Below are 21,655 nucleotides of genomic sequence, written 5' to 3'. Positions count from 1 at the left end.
ATTCTTTTTTTTTTAAAGGCAATTGGGGTTAAGTGACTTGCCCAGGGTCACACAGCTAGTAAGTGTAAAATGTTTGGTCTGAGGCCGGATTTGAACTCAGGTCCTCTTGACTTCAGCATAGCCGCTCTATCCACGGCACCACCTGGCTACCCCCAATGGTAAATTCTTGAAAGGTGGAGAATGAAGGACAAACAACAACCTGTGAGTAGTACCAGCTGCCCCACTTGGGACCCAACCCACCAGTTCCAGTCGGCCAACACAGTTCCTCATCCTTCTGCCCCTTCCTCCTCTCTTGTTTCTGCCTTCTTCTCCCTCTGTCCATATCCTTACCTGAGGGAGCTCTGCTCAAAGAAATGTAAATTTTGATCACTGAAACCTCAAAAAATATCTTGGGGTTTATGGGCTAGGTTTCTTTCTTAAACAGCATGCCTTAGACCCAGGCGTCCATCTCTAGTCATCCTGATCTGTATCTTGCCACTGGACCCAGATGGCTCCAGAGGAAAAGTGAGGTTGGTGACTCACAGCACAGCCCTCCCTCACTTAAATCTAATTCACTTGCAAGTCAAGGCCATCATCTTCATGATGCCATGGTCCTCTTCTGAGAAGGTAAGGACAAACAACAACAACCTAAAGTACAGGTCTGATGATGTCATCCCATTCAGTAAACTCCAGTGACTCCCTATCATTGCCAGGATCAAATAAAAAATCCTGTTTGACTTTTAAAACCTTTCATAAAACTCTGCCCCTTCCTACCTTTCTCATCTTCTTATTCTCATTCTTCTCCACATATTCTACAAGCCAGTGACACTAGCCTTCTTTCTGTTCTTTGCACAAGATATTCCAGTCTCCACACTTTGGGCATTTTCACTGGCTGCTACCTATGCCTGGAAAGCTCTCCTTCTTAGCTTCCTTCAAATCTCAGCTAAAGTCCCACCTTCTAAAAAGAAGCCTTTTCTAGTCCTTTTTAAAGCTAGAGCCTTTCCTCTGAGACTACCAATTTATCTTGTATATAACATGTTAGTGTGTGTTTGTCTCTCCCATAAGACTGTGAATTCTTTGACAGCAGAGACCAATTTTTGCCTTTCTCTGAATCCTTAGCACTTTGCACAGGGCCTGGCATAAAGTAAGTGCTTAATAAGTGCTACTTGGCTACAACTGACTATGGCAGTTTGCTTGTTACTCAGCCTGGTGGACCAACCTCCCAGAGGACCACCATATTGGTCCTGGACTAAGTGTGGACACCCTGAGCTCAAGAACTCCTGAGCTTGTGATCCACAGGCTTCAGCCTTCCAGTAGCAGGGATCACACGTGTGTGTTACCATGCTCAGTCCTCAATTCAAATAACTCAATTTGTTATAGCAGAAGGCTAGAAATAAAGTCAATACTCAGCAAAGGAGAATGAGAGAACTGTGGTATATGAATGTGATGAAATATTAGCGAACAATAAGAAACAATAAATTTGATGAATTCTAAGAAATGAGATCTATAGAAGTTACACAGAAACAAAAAAAATGTACCAATTGTAGTACATAAAGACAACAGTTTAACAGCAATTAACACATGTTATGAATACACAGCAAAGAAGATGAAAAGGATCATATAAATAAGAATGATATTAACATGTTCAAGATCATAACACTTCTCTTTTGAAATGTTAATCATTAATAGCATAAGTTTATGGACATGGTTTCAATCATTCATAAAATCACTTGGGTGTTTTTGTTTCATCCTGAATGTCTGAATTTTTTTTAACGCTCTTGTTTATAGAGTATAATGCCATACTTGTTAATGAAAATTAAAATAAAAAGAGTTCTGGGTGTCAATTTTGTCACTTGCGTGTAACATGCTCTCTCTGGCCTCAGTTTCTTCATCTGTAAAATGAAGAATGTTGGACTAGATGACTCTTGAAGTCTCCTATAGCTCAGGTTCTATGATAATGAGTTATAAATTCAAATGAATGTTAAGGCTTAATGATGGAGCCATAGCATAGAAACAATTCTTCAAGCAAATGGATTCCTTCTATTGAAATAAGCCATAGATGGATAAGAAAAAAGTCCTCATATACTCCAAAATATTTATAACAACATTTTTTGTGACAGCAAAGAACAAAGTAGATGGTAATCAATTGGGGAACGGCTAAACAAACTGTAGTAAAACAAACTGTGATACATGAATGTAATGGACTTTCCCGTATGGATGTAATTACTTTCCTGTAAGAAATGATGTGTGTGATGAATACAGAGAAGCCTGGAAAGATCTATATGAAGATCTATATGCGGAGTAAAATAGGCAGAGCCAAGAAAACAATAAACACAGTAATTACAACAATGTAAATTGAAAGAACAACACACAATCAAAAAAATCAAAAGTAAATGTAACAAAATAATAAAGTTCAAGCAGGACTCAAATACAGAGAAATGAGAGGATATCCCTAACTTTCCCCTTTGTGGATGGGGGGGCGGGAAGGAGAGGGAGGTCCACAGGTATTGCATATTCCACATGTCTTCAGACTTTTTCTATGTTATTGATCACTTGTGTTGATTTTTTTTCCTCTCTAAAAATAGTGTGATGTGTGAAATGGCTGGGGGAGGGGCAGAAGGGGGAGAATACCTGGGAGATTGTGGTGATGTAAGAAATATAAAATATCAATAAAAACTTATTTAAAAAAGAATAAGCCCTAGAGCATGTTCAGATATAGTAATACAGAGCACAGCACCTTGAACACAGTGGGTGCTTAAAAATGTTTGCTAATAAAGTATTTCAACTTAGTTTTCCCAGATTTTGACAGCATATGTTTGAACTGACTTTATATATTTGTATAGATGCATTCTTTTCCTGTTATCAAGCTCATGTCACTCTTCAGTAAACATTGATTTTAAATAGTTATTCTGTCTCTAAACATATGGTGAAAGCTCCCCACTCCTCTAAACAGGATAGAAAATTGTTAAAGTAGAATATTTGTAACCAGAGCCCTGCCAATTTTTAAATAAATCAAACAATATTGGTAAAAGAGAAGATCCAGTAAATTGATGGGGAAAAAATTCAAGGATCGCTATCTTACTGTTAGATAATATTTCTATACAAACCAGAACCATCTGATGGCATCATTCCTATTTCAAAATAAACACAGCAGGATACCTCACTAACATGTACATAATTAGAGTAGACAAGCTGAATCAGGGAATTATCCATCTTATACAGTATTTAAAAGCATGTTTTACCATATGCAATTCTAATATATCTATCTAGTAGCTTATCAATTGTTGGCATATAAAGGACCTTCAATATTCACATTTATGAATCTAAAATACTTAGAACAGCTTACATTTTATAAACCATTTTACAAACTTTTTATTAACAGATTAATAATTTGCCAAGAAATGATGATGCTTTTGCAGTATTTCTTTAGCAGACTACAGACTTCCTAGTCATCTTGTTTAGAAGATTATTTTGTTTTGTGTCCTTTTCTTCAGAAAAAGAGAGAAGCTAATTCAGTACTTACTAAGAAGTACTCTGCAGTGGCACAGCATAAAGGAAAGTACTCTGTGGTGGCACAGCATAACAAAGAGAGCTGGCCTCAGCCAGGACACCTGGGTTGGAGCCCTGTTTCCAACAAGGGTCCTGGGGAAGTCAGTGTCTCAGTACCCCCAGGTAATCCTCTAGGAAAGGGGTTCTTAATACAGCACAGGAATTTGTTTGCAAAAATAATTTGAAAACTTGTTTCCTTTGTAACATTATGTAAAATGCATTCTGCATCTAAACACCTGATTCTGAGAGCAGGAAGTTCTGATCTAAGACAAAATTGTATCAGTCTTCATCTGTACTTGTAGATTCACTTCCCCCAGCACCTTCCATCCAGCAATACTATGTGACAAGAACTATTTTCATTTTATGATACAAAGTCTAAGATGCAAACCATACCCTTAAGAACCTTAAAATAGAATTGGCAAAAAAGATGCATATTCAAGAAATGTTAATTTTCACATGCTGTACATAGAAAATTTAAAAGGCCAACATGGTGCTTGAACAAGCAGCACAAGTGTTCAAGAAAGAGATCATGGAGCTGTCATGGTAAGGGAAAGCTCAGGAAAAAGAGAGTGATTCAACTGAGTCTTACAAGATGGAGATTGGTGGAAATGGAGGCATGGAGTGGGGAGGAATACTATAAAAAGAACAAAAGCGGAACAGAGAAGGAATGCAATAGAGTAGAGCGAGAGCACCAGTCTTAGAGTCAGAAGACCTGGGCTCACACACCAGCTTTTACTAACATGCTCTGTTTATGAACAAGTGATTTCCTCCCCCAACCATCCTCAAGTTTTCTCATCTGTAAAATGGGTATAATGATACCTGTATTATCAACCTTACTGGATTGTTGTGCGGAAAGTACTTTATAAACCTTAAAGTACTAGGTAAATGCAAGTTACAGTGTTATTTATATGTTCAGGAGACAGTGAAGAGGTAAAACCAGCTGATTAAAAATTGGGCTGGTAAATACAGAAGCAGGGTAGGTGAGGTACAAAATGCACAGGACCTTGAATATCAGGCTGATGAGGAATTTGAACTTGATTCTGCAGGCAGTGAAGAATCAGTTTCTGTTCATGGGAACTGTGGGATTAACCTTGTCCTATCTGGTCCAGGAAGGCAGAATTAAGACTAATGGGGTGAATTTCTTGGGAAGGCAATTTTTGCTGCTAAAAAAAAACAAAAGAAAAAGGAAAAAAGAAAAGAAAAGGAAACTCTTCTTAACAATTAGAGCTTTTCAAAAATGAAGTGGGCAGATTTGTAAAAGGATCTCCCTGTCCCTGGAGGTCTCCAAGGAGGCTGGAAGACCCCTTGTTGTGGATGTAGCAGAATGTTTTAGGAATGGGTTAGACTAAATTGCCTGTGGGATTCTTGACAAACATAGGATTCTGTGATTTCAAATGACAAAATAAAACTGTGTTTCAGGAAGATTAGTCTGGCAGTAGTGTGCAGGATGAATGGAAGGGGGAAAGAGACCAATCAAGTGGTGCTAAACTTCAGCCCAGGCAAATTACATCACAATGCTGAGCTAGTACAGCAGCACAAATGAGACTATGGACATCAAATCAAGGCCGCTTGCTTGCTTATCCTTGCTATCATCATCCTCTCCTAACTAAATCCCATGGAGACTAAATTTTAGTTCTCTTATTGCGTAATTTAAATATAGATAGTGGGGCCCCGTAAAAGGAAAATTAACTAGGAGCCAGACATTCCCAGTTCTAATCCTGGCTCCACCATTTCCAGCTTTGGGATCCTGTGAAAGTCACAAACTTCCCTTGGCCTCAGTTTCTTCATATGTACAAAGGGAATAATTGGTAGGACTAAATGAGAAAGTATGCAAAAATACTTTAAAAATGTAAAATAAGCTATCCTTTTCATGTCAGAGGGCAGGCTGGTTTCCAAAGACCAGTTTCGTTCAACACAGTGAAGATAGCTCCCTCATGAAGAGGCTTCCCACCACAGGATGAATCTGAGTGACAGCAACTCCTGAATCCTAAATCACATAAAAGGACTGCTTCCATGGCTGTTTCATATGAAAGAAATTATAGCTCCATAATGGCTTTAAGTTATTATTCAAGAATCGTGAAGAGTCTTGCTCCCTTCTGCTCCCTAAATCTTTAGTGCCTCTCAGAAATTCTATAGGTTCTGGACGGCCACTTATTTCTTAAGTGACAGAGTAATACTGAATGAATCTTGGAAAAAAGGGATATCTGCATATCTTAAGGATTCAAAAAAATCAGTTTTCCTTGATTACAGGATAGTACAACAGAGACTAGGCACTGAGACTACCACATATGTTGAATGCCTTCAATCTGAGCTTCAAATTAGATTTTGTTCGGGTAAGTTATTTGAAGATTTGTGGGCTGATGAAGACAAAAGGCCTTCTGCCCTTCAGCATATATAGGCCAGCATTACCAACCATTTCCTCCTTCTTAAATAAAGCCTAAGAATGCAAATTTTTTTTGGCTGAATTCCTCACTACTTTAGAGGCCTAATATTTCTTTAACCATGCAGACTGCTGACTGAGGGCTTCCTAAAGTCTCAAGCAAAATAATATCGAGGTTAGGCCAAACATGTGCCATGAGGGACAGGAAGCCTGAAGGCACCTTTTCATTAGCATTCTTTCCATGCAAGAATGAAGAGATTAAGAATCTCTGCCAGTAACACTACCTCAGAGGAAGGTTTTGTGACAAGGATGAACATAATGGGAGGATGAGAAATCCGGAAATATATGAGCCCAGATCCATGGAAGTATGAAAAAAGAGAGGAATGGGAAGAGGAACACGAACACCCAATGAAGTGCCTGGATTTGGAACCACAACAGCATGCCCTGCAGTTTTTGGATTATTAAAACGGGATTTGCATGAATTTTAGGCAATGTCACAGTCAATAAACAGTTTTCCTAAGGTATGAAATTAGAAATAAAATGCTGGTGGGCATTAAAATAGCAGTTCAGAACCTCTGTGGCTTTTTTACATTTGACTTACACAGGAAGCAGTTATGATTCTTCAGTTGCATAAAATAAAATATATAAGATTACAAAAGAAGCCAAATTACATTGAAATGGTTATGAAATTATGTATTAAAAATAAAAACAGGTTTACAGCCCTCAAGTTAAGAAGCCTTGGTCTAAAAGTGTGTCAGAGCTACACAGAAGGGACTTGCCCTGGGTTACACAGAAGGTGGGGGGAGAATGGTTATTTACAAGAAAATAGGGATGCAAGGGGCAGCTAGGCGGCGCAGTCTGGCCCTGGATTCAGGAGGACCCGAGTTCAAATCTGGCCTCAGACACATAGCACTTACTAGCTGTGTGACCTGGGCAAGGCACTTAAACCCATTGCTTAGCCAAAAAAAAGAAAGAAAAAAAGAAAGAAAGAAAGAAAGAAAATAGGGATGCAGAATAAAAAAAAAGTACAGTAGTCCCCATGCTCAAGGAGCTTACATTCTAAGGGCATAATCTGGGGAGAGTGAAAAAATATATAGATAAAGCAATATAGGGGAATTTTTGAATCCTAAAACTTCCCTCTCTGATCTTTAATCTTGCCTTTGGTTTCATACCCCCCTAAACCTATCCCTTTCCATTCCCTAGGCCATCACTCCTCTGGCCTTACTTTTTTCTCTTTGTAATCTTAAACTTTTAATTGACCAGCTCAGTTTTACACACACACACACACACACACACACACACACACATATTCACCACTGATTCCTTTACTTTCTTGTTTTATAGTAGTTCTCTCTTGGTAATCCCCAACTCTGGATCACATGACCAACTCCTTTGACCACTTTACCCCCCCCCAGCTGTACAACAAAGTTGGAAGAAGACCAGCATTTTTGCTGAGGCCACTACAAATTCCTGTTACCTGATTTCAAATGGGTCCTTACTACTTACTGCCTGGCAAAACTTTTCTCTTTCTCTTCTCATCTCAATCCCACATAATTCCCTCTTCCCTTTTAATATATGTTTTTTGTCATATTACAATCATTACTGAATATATCTCTATCATTTCTGAATATATCTTTACCCCATGAGCCTTCCCCTGCAACAAAGACTAAAACAGGATAAAAAAAAAAGTTCAGCAAAATCAACACCCTATTTCTGGCAGCATAAGCAGGGAGAGGTGCATTTTCTCAGGTCACACTTCCTAACCCCTTTTCTAACTTTCTATTTTGCTGAGAGAATTATCAGTTTAGAGATGAAAGGGACCTTAGAGGTCATCTAATCCCCTCATTTTATAGAGGAAGGAACTTGGGCCCAAATATATCCAGTGATTGCTCAAGTTCATACTACAAGAAATTAGCAAAGTGCTATGTTAAATAGAGGTCGAAACTCCACCTTACTATTCTCACACTGCCTCTTAATAGAGGACATTGCTCTTCTCCCTGCCCTCAAAATCCCTATGAAGAGTTTTCATCCTCTTTTCTTTAATCTTGTCTCTAAGATCACTGACTCTGGGCTCAAATCCTGACACTCCTGCTTACTATTTGTGTGACCTTGGACAAGTCACTTAACTTCCCTTAGCTTCAGCTTCCTTACATGTAAAATGAGATTAGACTGGATGAACTCTAGATTTACAGTTCTATCATCTAAGGGGAAAGTACCTCTTCTTCTCCAGGCCAACCTACTTTATTGGTTCCCTCCATCTCATCCTCTCCAATATCCCTAAGGAGCTTGCTTTATCTGTCACCCCCTTTCTCACTATCATCTTCAACTCTTCCCAAGCTCCTGCCTCTTTACAAACATGCTCACAAGTTTATGCTCCTTAAAGCAAAATAAATAAAAACACCCTGATTTGACCCTGACAAGCTTTCAAACTATTGACCTCCCTCCTTCTCTCTTTTTCCTTTCACTCCCAAACTTCCTGAAAGAATTATCAATGTTTGCTGCCACCATTTCCCCATGAGCCACTCCCTTCTCGATTCCTTACAATTTGGCTTTCCACCAAGCACTTCACTGAGTTTTCCAAGGCTACTAGTGACCACTTAATTTCTAAACACAAAGGCTGTTTCTCCATCTTTGATCCTACAATCCGCTCTGCTTCTGGCTTCCGATGCTGCTGACCCCTCGGTCCTCCCTCATCTTTGGAGTCATGGCTCTCTCCTGCTCCTCTTCTATGAAAGGTACCACTAGCTGTCCTGGGTTTAAAACCACAGACTTACCACTCTTTCTCCTCCACTCCCCTTCACTCTTAATCAGCTGCCAGCCAAGCCCCCTCTTCTACCTCCATTGCAGCTCTCCAATCCATCCACTTCCTTAACTTCATCTATGCAGCGATTAGTCCAGTCCATGCCTATATGACCTCTGAAATTGGCTATTTTAAGTCTCCTAACTGGTCTCCCTGCTTCCAATCTTTCTCCTCTCTATCCCTCCCCAAAGCTATCAGAACAGACTTCCTACGGTTCAAGTCTGACCACGCCACTTCCCTACTAAATACCTTCAGTGACTCCCCAAAGCCTCTGGGATAAAATCCAGACTTCTTAGACTGGCATTTAAGGCCCTCTACAATCTGGTTCTACCTATTTTCCTAGCCTTATTTCATACCATTCCCCATGACAAATTCTGCCTTCCAGCCAAACTGGCCTATTGTCTCCTGAACCTAACACTCCCAACTCTGCATTCAGCCAGGTGGACTCCCATGCCTGGGATATATATGCTCCTCCCTTATACCTGCCTCTTAGAATTTGTCTTTCTTCAAAGCTCAGGTAGGTGCCACTGTCCCCCTAAAAACTTTTCTCATCCTTTCGCACCACCCCCAAGAAAATGTAAGCATTTGGAGGATAGAGTCTTTCATTTGTGTCTTCACATCCCCAGGCAGCCCCAAATACAGTTCTTTGCCTATAGGTGAGCACTTAACATTTGGTAAATTGAATCTGAGGGAGAAAGAATACTAAAACTCAGGGGGAGGTCAGAAGGCTTCATGGAGGAGTGGCACTTGAACTGAACCTTGAAAGAAAACAAGGGTTCTGAAAGGAGGAGGGCATTTCAGGCAGCAGTGATGATGAATGTAAATGCAGAGATGTATTGATGAGTTTGGAGAACACTGTACAGGCAGTTCAGTTTGGTGGGAGTTCTCTGAAGTGCCTGAAGGAGTTAGTACAAAATAAGGCTGGAAAGACAGGTTGGAGGCAGGCAGGAGGGTACTTTTATAGCCAGCCTTCAGTGTGCTCCAGCAGACTCTTGAGCAGAGGAATAATGATGATGATGAACATTTATATATCACTTACTACGTGCCAAGCACTATGCTAAGTGCTTTGCAATTATTATTTCATTTTATCCTCACCTCAATCCTGAGGTAGGTTCTAATTACTATTCTCATTTTACAGATGAGGAAACTGAGGCAGACAGCGGCTACGTGACTTGCCCAGTTTCACACAGCTACTAACTGAGGCTGGATTTGAACTCAGTTCTTCCTGATTCCAAGCTCTATCTACCTCCCTAGGAAGGTCACTTTGACAGCTGAGTGCTCTATAGGCAAACTGCTGCTAAATCTTGTCAATTATCCCTCTAGATTAGAACATCTCTCCCATGCCCAATTCCTCCCACTCAAGAAGACCTTCATTCTCAGGCACTCCATCCTAACTCGGGCATCTATCACCATTGTTTCAATAGATCGTAAATGAGTCTTTGCATTTACAATGTTTCTCCACTATGTAACACCATCACTTGATTAGTTGTGATCGTAATACTGCTTCTAGCATGATGAGCGCTTGTTCAGAGAAACCTTAGATGTTTCTCCCACTGGATTCAAAACCTCTTTAAAATTAAAGATCAACCTTCATTTCTAAATTTATCACCCATTACTCCTTTGTTCTGGGTAGGAATCAAGTCAACACCCATATTCCAAACATGTTTTATTTAGCCTCCATGCTTCACATCTTCATACAATGCTTATTATCATTATTATTACTTAAAATCTTCACGTCTTTCTTGCCTCTCTCAATAAGACTATAAGCACCTACGGGGCAAGGACTGTTTTTTTACCTCTCTGTAGAGTAGCTGGTGCCTGGCACAATTCTGCAAAGAAGAAACATTTCATGGAATCCTCTAAGACAGAAAAGTCCTCAGAGACCAGCTAGTGCAATTACCGTCACAATGAATTAATAATAATTCTCAATTATAGCACCCTCATATATTGTCACTCAGCCTTTGCATACGCTGAGCTTAAGTTTGCCTGAAAATAACAAATAAAAACTGAGAAGTCAGGTGGTAACTCAGACTAGAAACCAAGCCATCATCCTTTTCAATGAACATTTTTGGGCCCCTAGTATATGACTAGCGTTGTAGACAAAAACAACAATGAGGACGACAAAAAAACAAAACAAAACCCACCTCAAAAAACCCCCAAAACTAAATAAGACTTGCCCTCTTGTCCTCAAGGAGCTTCCAATCTAGTTGAGGAGACAAAGCAAAAACAAACAAAAAACAAAAACCAAACCAAACCAAACCACAAGACAACACTGATGTTTCAAAGAAAATGGCTTAATGGTATGTTTATTAAATGAATGGATGACATAAAGCTGGGAAGGAATGCTTATATACTATGGGATAGAATCAAGAGCCAAAGAGATCTCAATAGATTGGAGCAATGAGCTGAAACTAAAATAATGATATTTAATAGGAACAAATGCAAAGTCTTCTACTTCAGTTTAAAACAAAATTGTACAGGGTGTCCCAAACATCTTTGTGCAGTTTTAAGCTTTAGTAGCTTTGTTGTTGTTCACTTGTTTTTCAATCATGTCCAACTCTTTGTCACCCCTTTTGGGGTTTTCTTAGAAAAGATACTGGAGTGCTTTGCCATTTCCTTCTTCAGCTAATTTTACAGATGAGGAAATGGAAGCAAACAGAAGAAGTGACTTGCCCAGGGTCATACAGCTAAGTGTCTGAGGCCAGATTTGAACTCAGGAAAACCTCTATATACTGGGCCACCTAGCTGTTCCTAACACCTAAATGCCCCATTAATAGCTCAAAACTGCACAAAGACTTTTGGGACACCCTGTACAAGGAAAGAATGGACATATGACTAAAATGCATTTGAGGGGAAAAAGCTTCATCAGATATATAAAGGATTGCATGAACAGAAGTATGTAGTCTCTGAAACAGGGAAGGCAATAGTCCTATTGCACTCTGGGTCACTCAGAAGAGCTTACAAAATACTGAATACCTACCATGCTAATCATTCAGGAGTCATGAGAAGATACAAGCTGCAGTGTGTTCATATGATGGAGACCAGGATGGAAGGTAATTAATATATCATATGAAGATCAATAGACTCCATTAGAATATAACCTCATCTTATTTATTGTCTTCAAGGGCAAGAGATTAATAGAAAAAAAGAAAATAATATGGTTCCCCTCCCCCCAAGTTCTTTCTCCCATCATAACCTCTTATATAATTCCATATCTTTAATATGTAGAACTACATGGGCTAGTATGTTATGGTGTTGAAAGCTGAATTTTGTAGGTGCTTAATTGGAGTCAATATAGAGTAATGGTAAACACAGGGCTAGAATTCAGAAATTAACCATAGGTGTTTCTTGACTCAGTTTTCATATTTTAAAATGGGGACAAAATTATTCATTTCTAACATGCCTCAGAGTGAGCTAATAGCATAGAGATATGTGTATATATAAAGCACTTGGAGCTCAGAAAAAAAAAAAAGTCCACTAAATATAATCAAGCCATCTCCTAACAGAGCAATGGTATATCATGTTTTTTCTCAGAAGAAGGCTTCCTAAGTAGTTCTGCCACCAGCTTTCTTCACCAAAGCAGTCTCCAACTCATGCTCTATCGTTATACCCCCACTACAAATTAGACTATGTAAAAGACTTGAGATCACATATATTTCCCACACTCTAAGCTACTTGTTAGATTGAAGAGTAGAATCAATCATTCTTCTTTCTGGCATCCAGGTATCATCTTTATAATTCTCAGTTTCTTTGTTCTTGCTACATCTTGCCATTTCCTCCACAGTTTACTTGCTTCGCTAAAATTCATTAGCAGGAAAACATGGGATCTCATTTTCCACATGGTTATTCTAATCACATTCACTCTTTGCTGCTTCTCTTTTCCTCATCATTTAGAATCATGAAAATGTACAATGTCCCCCAGGTCCTAATAATTACTGAGGTACAAAAGCTTCACCTCCAAACTAACTCACTATATCGGACTTGTGATTTTATGGGTAAGGGGCACTCCCTCTCCATCCATGAGAATCACAGTGCTTCTATGACTTAGTAGGTAGCTGTTTGAGGCTCAGAGAGATTAGATGACCCACCCTCTACCACACATAGAGCTAGTGACTGCAGTAGGACTGAACAGAGGTCTTCCAGATTTTTGTATGTCACTCTAACATCTTTTACCATGGTGCCTCTCATTTCAGTTTTTCCAGTTTGGTAAATGTTCAAATCTAATTTGTTTATGTGACAACCACATGAAATGTTTATGCAGATGATTTGAACTCCCAAGTCATGGAGGTTTAAAAAGAAAACAACAAAACCACTTTCCCACTAAATTTGAGTTGTTCTATTAGCATACTAAAATACTTTAAACCTCAATCTTGGGGAGGGGAGGTTTGAGGTTTATATGGGAATTATATTTTTTCTCCATACAATATGAAATTGTGCCAAAAATCATATAAAGGAAATGAATCAGAAGCAAGAAGCTATATTTACTCTTATGAAACTTCTATTTCCTATGTAATTATAAAACCTAATTTGCATGATTTTGCAAAAATATGCATAGAGACATGAGAAATTTAGGTATTTCTGGTCACTATTAAAAGAACATTTGCATAGTGCTTCATTAATGATTAAAAAGATACACCTTTTTTACTGCGAATTTATAAGACATGAGGATTCAAAGTATTTACAGGGTCAATAAAAAATTGCGATTAAAAGGAAATAAATATTGATTTTAATGTTGTCAAAAGATGAGGACATCAAATTAAAAAATCAAAGAATCACTACATTTTATTGCTGCAAAGAACCTTAGTGAATATCAAATCTAATGGTTCTCCAATTTTTTCTGCTCACAGAACAGTATTATTTTTTGCTTTGAGGAATCACGCATATTACTGGAAAATTACAAATGTATAAATTCTATACAACTCCTGGTACACCTAGCCAAAACTAATGTGCCATGGCACACTCTTGGGTAACTATGGATCTAATCTAACATCCTACACTTACAAACCCATTTAAATAGAGTAAAATTAAATTTTTAAACAGACACAATAGTGTCTTCATAGAGACACACCAGATCAGTATGCTCCAGTGGGAAGGATCTGAAAAGTGAGAGGGCTGTCCCTTCTCACTTGATCAAAATCAATTCAACCATGAATGGTATGGGTAGGAAGAGTGCAGACTTGTTCAAATCTCAAAGACTGGCATACAAATTACTGTACAAATTACATCTTCTGCCTTTCCTTCACCATCTCCAACCTCCTTAGGCTTACCTTATAGAGGACAAACACTTATTTCCAAAAAGCATCCCTTGGTGCCACTGGGGAAAAACAGAACACTGGGCTGGTCAGAACATGGGTCTGACTCTTCATGGATTATTTTTTAATTTTATCTGTCAAATAATTTTATTATAAATTAATGGCTGTTTCTGCTTTTTTCTTAGGATTACTCTTTGATCAAGATTCCTTATAAGATTAACTTACTTCAGTATTCATAATCTAGCATCAACATGCTTTTCTAGACTGATTTTACACTATGCCCCCGACACACTCAACACTCCAGTCAGAGAGAAGGAAAGAAATAAGCATTTATATAGGGCATATTATGTGTCAGTGCTAAGTGCTTTACAAAGATATCATTTGATCCTCACAACCCTGGGAGGCAGGTGCTGTTATTATCTCCATTTTACAGTTGAGGAAGCAGGAAAACAGAGATTGAGTGACTTGTCTAACATCACACATTTAGCAGGTATCTGACCCTGGATTTGAACTCAGGTCTTCCTGACTTTAAGCCCTGTCTTCTACTCACTGAGCAACCCAGATGCCTATTTTTGCTGTCCCTGGTACTAAATATTCCATCTCCCTTTGAGGCTTTCACAGAGGTTGTCTTGCCATACATAGATCATTTTTTCCTGTCTCTTAGAATTCATAGCTCCCTTCAAGAGGCTTGCCTCCAGATCACCTCCCATAGAAGGACTTCCCAGATACCCCCAGTTTATAGTGCTCTCCCTTCCTCAAAATGCTTCTGTTAGATTTTGTATGTACTTCTCCGTATACACATTGTTTCTATCTTGTAGAATAAAAACTTAAGGACAGTGACTATTACTTTTTTTTTTAACACCACAACATAGTAAGTGCTTAATAAATCACTACTGAATTAACTAGGAAACTGAGGCCCAGTGACATGAAATGACTTGCCCAAGATGTATTCTTTTGAGCTGGAAGGGCCCTCCCTCAGAAGCATTACACAGCTAGTAAACTGTTGAGCCAGGTCTCAAACACCAAGGAACTTGGTGTTCCTTCCGCAAAACCACATTAATCTCCTTAAATCAATCATTAAATACATGTGTCAAAATTTCTGTGCCAAAAATTATGATTTTAATCTCCTCAAATCACTAAATACCTGTGTCAAAATTTCTGTGCCAAAAGCTATGATTATAAGTTATTAACAATTTTAACTCATGACCTTGAATATTAACAATAGTAACACCACACAAATTCAGTCTTGCAGATATTCACTTTTACCAAAGGCAAATTCCCACCACATGATGTTATCACAAAGTAATAATACATTATACAGATCTCCACTATTTGGTTGCTGTTTCCTTTCCTTGTCTTGGGGAAGCTCTTTATCCTGTCACTGGGGAGGGGACAGGAAAGAGAGCATGAAGACAGCAAAACACAATTCAAACTTTCCACAACCACAACTTCCAGTCATATTCTCTTCTTTAGATTTCTTCTGTGCATCTTATGATCTTATGTAACTGAGAAGCTATAGCCAAGATAGAAATTTCATCCTAAACACTTTATTACTCTTCATATCAAGGCTCAAAGAAACATCTGTTTTTGCAACTCCATTCTATTCTTTGCACTACATCCTGTTCTTTACTTTGCCATTATCAAAAGACTACTACTTCCAAACCAGAGCTCCTTAGAACACCCCACTGATGCTCTGCTTTGACTGTGTCTCATTCCTAAAAGTATTCTAAGAAATGCTAATTCAGAAATGAAATAATCCATCAACAAACATTCATTAAATGCTTACCACATACCATGCACTATCACCTAAGGGTTAAGAAAAAAGAAAGGAACCACATATGACACATATAAAGAATTTGGTAGAAAAAACAGGGGAAGTTCAATTTATCATGATGGCAGATTTTTTTAAATAAACAAAATGAACAAACAAAAATAAGTCTGCACCTGGCAAGCCTACTTTACATGGGATTACAATCCTCTCTTTTAGCTGTCAGTCATTATTTAATCAAAAAATGTTGAATAGATCTTTGATCCAAATGATATATTTTGGATTATTAAGTAACAAATACCTATCAATATGCCTCCTTTTGGGGAAGCTAATTTCCTTTCTGCTTACTTTCCATTAAATTATGCCATGAAAAGAGTTAGAGAAGTTTTTTCTGCATGGCAATTTCTTTATTCAGTAGTTCAAGTGTAGATAGTGCTGCCGTGCCAAAATCTAAGAAATGCTATGATTCCAACCCCATTTATTGTCAGCAAATAAAAAGAGCCACTGAGAATCAAGAAGAATTTAGTGTTCTTCTTCCTCTCTTTCATAACCCTTCCTAGCTTATTTCAAATCTGTCACTAGGTAAAGTCATAGTACTCTCTTTTCTTTTTCTATGATAATCACCTATGATAATTTAGACTAAAAGAGACACTAATCTTCCACATTTGCATCAATTCACCTACAGTGTGAAACATAGATGTGGTTCTATTTCTCATGTAACTCCTTAGTAGATACTCAAATGCTTGTTGTTTATTAGAACCTCATGTATGTGCTATCCTTCCAATACTGACATTATGCAAATAATCCTCTGAATGATTTCCAATAGGGTAGAAAGAGTCACTCTAATTCATAAACACTCTCATTCAGTGGTGCTTGTGACTGGCTTAATGGCTCACCAGGATTAGGGAGTGCAGCCTGTTCTTCTGGAAGGGAACAAAGCTGTGGCCTGCCAGAACTAAATCCATTACTTCTGCTGATTGGTAATTCAGAGCTGCAAGAGATCTTAGAGCATAGCTGGTCCAAACCTTTCATTTTACAGATGAGGAAACTGAGGCCCCAGGGAAAGAGCTTGCTCAAGGTCACACTGGTACGAAGGTGGCGGGGTGGGGATTTAGACCTAGATCTGATGACTCCAGATCTTTCATTCTTTGTGCTATACTAATCTTCAAACTGAAGAGCCATTCAAATATTTTTCTAATAATCTCATGACCTTGAAATTTTATTAAGCGGGATCCAAAAATCTCAGACACTGCACTCTACTTACTAATGATCAAAGATCTGTTATGTATGGGTGGTGCAAACATATTAAGAAATATATTTGTTTCATGTTACTAAGAGAAGTTAAAGTTTGTGATAATGGTATGTGACATAGGTAAGTGATTTATGCAAGGTCACAAAGCTATTCATTGAATAGCGAGTGCCATACAACTATACAGTATATTCAACTGGCCTTGGATTGAAAGGAGAACTATTCTCGGTGTTACCCTGGCAAAATCATCTCCCTCTGGGCTTGAGTTTCCCCATCCGTAAAACAAAGGGGATGGACAAGATGGTCTTTAAAGTTCTTTCTAACTTTAAATCTATTTCATTCAACAAATGTTTATTAAAGGTTCACTAGTATACAAAGATTGAAACAAAAATAGTCCCTGCCCTTAAGCAGTTGACATGCTATTGGAAGAAAGTGGATACAATACGTACAATTTAGCAAATACAGAGTATACACAAAACAATGAAAAATAATTTCAAGACATAGAATGAACTAACAACTGAGCAAAGTCCTCATATGTCAGCGGTAGCACCCAAGTCCTGACTTAGAGGAAATCGGATATTCTAAGAGGCAAGTATGGAAAAAATGTGCATTCCAGATATAGGTGAGTACCAGTACAAAGGCACTAAAGTGGGATATTAAAAGCCACTCACAAAGAATCTCAAGTAATCACAGAAATATTGAAACATAGGTATCTATATTGTAAGACAGACTTTATGGGTATGGTGATGGCTAGCATAATAATATTTGCTCATCACCAGAATGTCTGCATGGTGATGAATTTCTGGTCACAAAAACTCTTGAAGACTTTCTATTAGGTCACAGTGGGGTTGCTATCAGAGGAGATAACATCCATGTAGATGAAATCAGATGTCACTGAAGTATGATTATCTGTGTTTGTGCCTTATCAAATCCTAAGAAACTATAATATGAGAATAAGAACTGTGTCTTATCTACAATTTTTACCTCCTTCAGGGCAGTGCATAGTGCCCTACACACAATACCCAACAAATATTTCTTAAAGGAATGAATGATTTAAACAATGCTTCAACTCAAGGAATCAGTGATCTTATGAGTGACAGGGACTATAATGGACAAAGTCATGAAATTTGTAAAAGACGTCCCTCCCCCGTTTTAGGATTCTTTTCCCATTAGTTTACCCCAAGAACTCAGCTAGAACTCATCACCTTGTCATGTGATGTTTACTTGGAAACAGCTGGGCTCTAAACAACCTCATGAAGACAATCTTTCCTTTACTTTCCAAGTGACTTCCTTCCTCACCTCCCACAAATCCTTCTCAGCCAGGGGTGGTGTAACCTAAAAAGTCCTATATGTGAAGTCAGAAGATCTGGTGAAAATTCCTTGGTCTAATTACAGTATAACCTTGGGTCTCTCCCCCTCTCCCAACCTCAGTTTTCTCATTCGTAGAACGAGGGAGGTGGACGACCTCTAAGGCCCCTTCTAGCTTTAAACCCTCTGATTTATTCTCCCTCAGCACTGGATGAAGCAGCCAAGTACAGTGAGTGGAAATCATGCTAAATTGGGGGGTCCAAGGACCTGGATTCAAATCCCTGCCTTGTAATTTAATACCAGTGTGTGCTATCTATCTGCGTTCCCTCATTTGTAAAATGAGAGTCAGACTAGATGACCTCTAAAATTCCTTCCAAGATCGAAGCAACAGCGTCTATGTCTTGGGTTCAAATCCTACCTCTCGTTGGGTAACTCCCCTCCCCTTCCCGGACCTCAGTTTCCTCGTCAGTAAAAGGGAGGGGATTGGGCTGAATGACCTCTAAGATGCGCTCCGGCTCGACATCTACGATCCCACAAGTCTCTGGTCTGTATTAGCCCTCTAAAGGCTCTGAATTCGGTGACTCTCGCTCCACAGCCCCGTGTCCCCCACCCTACAAGGACCCTTGGGTCGTTATTTCATGTAAAAGGTTGTAAAAAGGCAGGACATTCAGGAGGCAGGTGGGGGACGGTCCAGGCTCATTTCCTCCCCTGGTGACCCTCACCCCATTAACCCTTCCCAGACCAGCTGGGGGCGGGTACGCCCCAGCCGCCCCCTCCCCCCCCCCCCCCATTGGGGGGGGACCCCCCCCCCCCCCCCCGGCCCGGACGCCATCCTCCCAGCCCCTCCCCTGGCTGGAGGGTCCCCCGCCCCAAGCCCGCGCTCGCCGCCCCCACCCCAGCCCGGGCCGCCGGGGGCGTGGACAAACCCCGCGCCCTCCGCTCCAGTGGGGGAGGCGAGTCCCCACCCGCCCTGGGCGGCGGGATGCTGTGGTCCCTGACCAGCCAGTCTCCCACCTGGAGGGGGGTGGCTGGGCCTCCTTTCCCCCCAGGGTGGGCCCCTGGGCACCCACCTTGAGGGTTGGATACTCTTGCACCTTCAGGGTCATGGAAAGCTGAGCAGCTGATTCCTGCACCGCCATTTTGGATTGGCCAAAACATTACAGACCAAAAGGAACCACCTCCGGGGCGCGGTGCATGGCGGGTAACAGACAGCTCTTCTTTCCCTCCCACCTCGCCTCCACCCATTACCGGGAGGGAACAGGCGTTTTAGCCAATCGCTTCCGCCCAACCGCCTGTGGTGGCGGAAGAACGCACAGCTCTGGGCAGGGCTGCGTGAAAGGACGTCAGGGCGGCCCAATCAATTCCTTCCTTTCATGGCGCTCTTCCAATCATAGGGAAGTGTAGGCTATGAAAACGTTTTTTACTGGACCGAAAAGAAGGAAGGAAGGCGTATTTCGTTTTTGAGACGCCAGGGGTGCAGTGATGATTTCCAGTTGGCCCGGTGGGGAGGGGGTCACCCAGGGGCCAATCAGGGACCTAGTTTTCTCCTGACTCTGACGTGATAGGTGGGGCCAACCAGCCAGACTTGATTGACGTTACCAGTTCCCACATATTTAATGGTTAGGGTCCAGGGCCAATAACAAATCTTATTCTGAACATGGAGACCCTGACGAAAGATGCTTCTAGCTCCAAAAACGTGCATGTAAAATTGCTTGGGCTACTGAAGACGCCCTACTCCGAGACTTACATAGTAATGGGGGCCAATCAGGGACGCCCTTATACAGGACCAGTTTTAGGGTGGGAAACCAGGAACTCCCGGAATGTACTGGCAGGCTCCAGGCCCAATAGGGAGAGAAAGCTCTCCTTGATTGACAGCTATCTCGGCAAAACAAACATGTGGGCTATGGCGGAGGCGGGAGCTAGGGCATAGGGGTGGGTAGGAAGAGGGGGCGTGTCCGGAGGGGGTGGGGAGTTTGAGGAGTTTTGCGGTGTTCGGGGAGATAGTAAGTTGCTTGGGTGGGGGGAGGGGCAAAGGGGGGTGTGGAAGCTGGGGTGGGGGGGTGTCCAGGAGGGGAGTGAATTGAACACACGAGAGGCTGCGACGCCGGTGGCGGGAACGGGGTTAATTAACCCTGCCGAGACCCTCTCCTCAGAACCCAGTGAGTGCCCCCTCTCTTGCCCCTATCTCTTCCCCTCCTCTGTGCCTCCCACGCGGAGCTGAAGGCAGCTGCTGAGGGAATCTGCAGAGCAGCCAGGACCCAGGAAGGGAGGCGGGTCTGGGCCCTGAACGTAGGAAGGTGGGAGGGCACGGGGGTGGGCAGGAACCCCCAGTCCCGGCTCCAGAGTGGGCGGCCGGGACCTCTGAGACGTTCCTAACGTTCTAACCGCCTCAACCGCTGCTCGGCTCGGCCCCGCCCCCAGCCCCCCCGCGCGCGCTCCCGCCTTGCGCGCGCCAGTTTCTCTCCCACCCTCCACCCCGTGCGCGCTCTGGTTCTGGCGGAGCGAGCTGCCCTTCGGTTCCCTGCGCCAGAAGGAGGAGGGGGAGGAGGGGGCGGAGGGATCTAGGGATCTAGGGACGGGGGCGGGCCGGGCCGTCCAGGAATGTCCTGTGGATCTCTCGGGGCCGGCACGAGAACTCTCCAAAAAAGTTCGGGGGGCCTAGCGGCTTCCTTCTCTGCCTCCATCCAGCCCCTCCCTCTTTTTAATAAGAATGCGTCTCTGCCTCTCCCCCGGTCCGGGAACAAGCCGAGCGGGTTTCCCGGGCGAAAGCCGGCCCCCAACTGCCCTTCCACCGCACCCGGGCTCTGGCTCTCCCTTCCTCCGGCCCAGCGCCAGCGCCGCTGCCCCGGCTGCCACCTCCGGGGGCGCAGCCGGTGCGGGACGGGCCTCGGGAGGAGGGAGATTCCCCCCAGAATCCAGAGGTGCCAGGGGTGAAATGCTGGCCGAGCCGGCTGCAGAGTCTTCATTTCCCCTTCGCATTAAATGAGACGGGGCGGGGGCGACGGTGCAGTTAACTCTCCAACCTGCATGCGTCTTCGAGGTGGCGGCCCCTTCGTGTTGTCACTCTTAAGTGTATTTCTTGATTCTCTTCGCCAAAATTCCTACTTAATCCCTTTGGACTCCCCCCCCCGTCTGTCAAAAAGCTGCTGTAAACTCCAAGCTTCAGAAATCATGTATGATCGAAACTTTGTACCTACTGCGCTTCAATAAATGTAGCCCATTCATTTTGTGGAAGCTATAAAAGGTACTCTTTTTGGCCTTATTATAGCCCGAGCTGAGTGATTATTAGAAATCTGACCTGGCTAGGGAGATTTTTCTGGTTCCCAACACTTAGGTTTCTGTTGCTTGAGAGACAGGGTTTATTCATTAT

The 21,655-nt window shown here is 41.5% G+C and overlaps 1 protein-coding gene across 2 annotated transcripts in view; it reads right to left on the bottom strand.

The window, feature by feature from the left end:
* MAEA (macrophage erythroblast attacher) overlaps positions 1-19,486 on the bottom strand; it is a 145,559-nt gene extending 126,073 nt beyond the window's left edge. Inside the window, exon 1 of one of the 2 annotated variants that reach the window (XM_027836475.1) lies at positions 19,356-19,486. In XM_027836475.1, coding sequence (XP_027692276.1) covers positions 19,356-19,424 — 69 coding nt within the window. In that variant the 5' untranslated portion in view covers positions 19,425-19,486. The remainder of the gene's footprint in view (positions 1-19,355) is intronic. The other variant, XM_027836476.1, reaches the window with a different exon arrangement.
* Between the last annotated feature and the right edge of the window lie 2,169 nt (positions 19,487-21,655).

Source organism: Vombatus ursinus, unplaced genomic scaffold (assembly GCF_900497805.2).
Source record: "Vombatus ursinus unplaced genomic scaffold, bare-nosed wombat genome assembly UNPS02014818.1, whole genome shotgun sequence".
NCBI classification, from domain to species: Eukaryota; Metazoa; Chordata; class Mammalia; order Diprotodontia; family Vombatidae; genus Vombatus; species Vombatus ursinus.
This window is presented reverse-complemented; position numbering and strand designations above follow the sequence as displayed.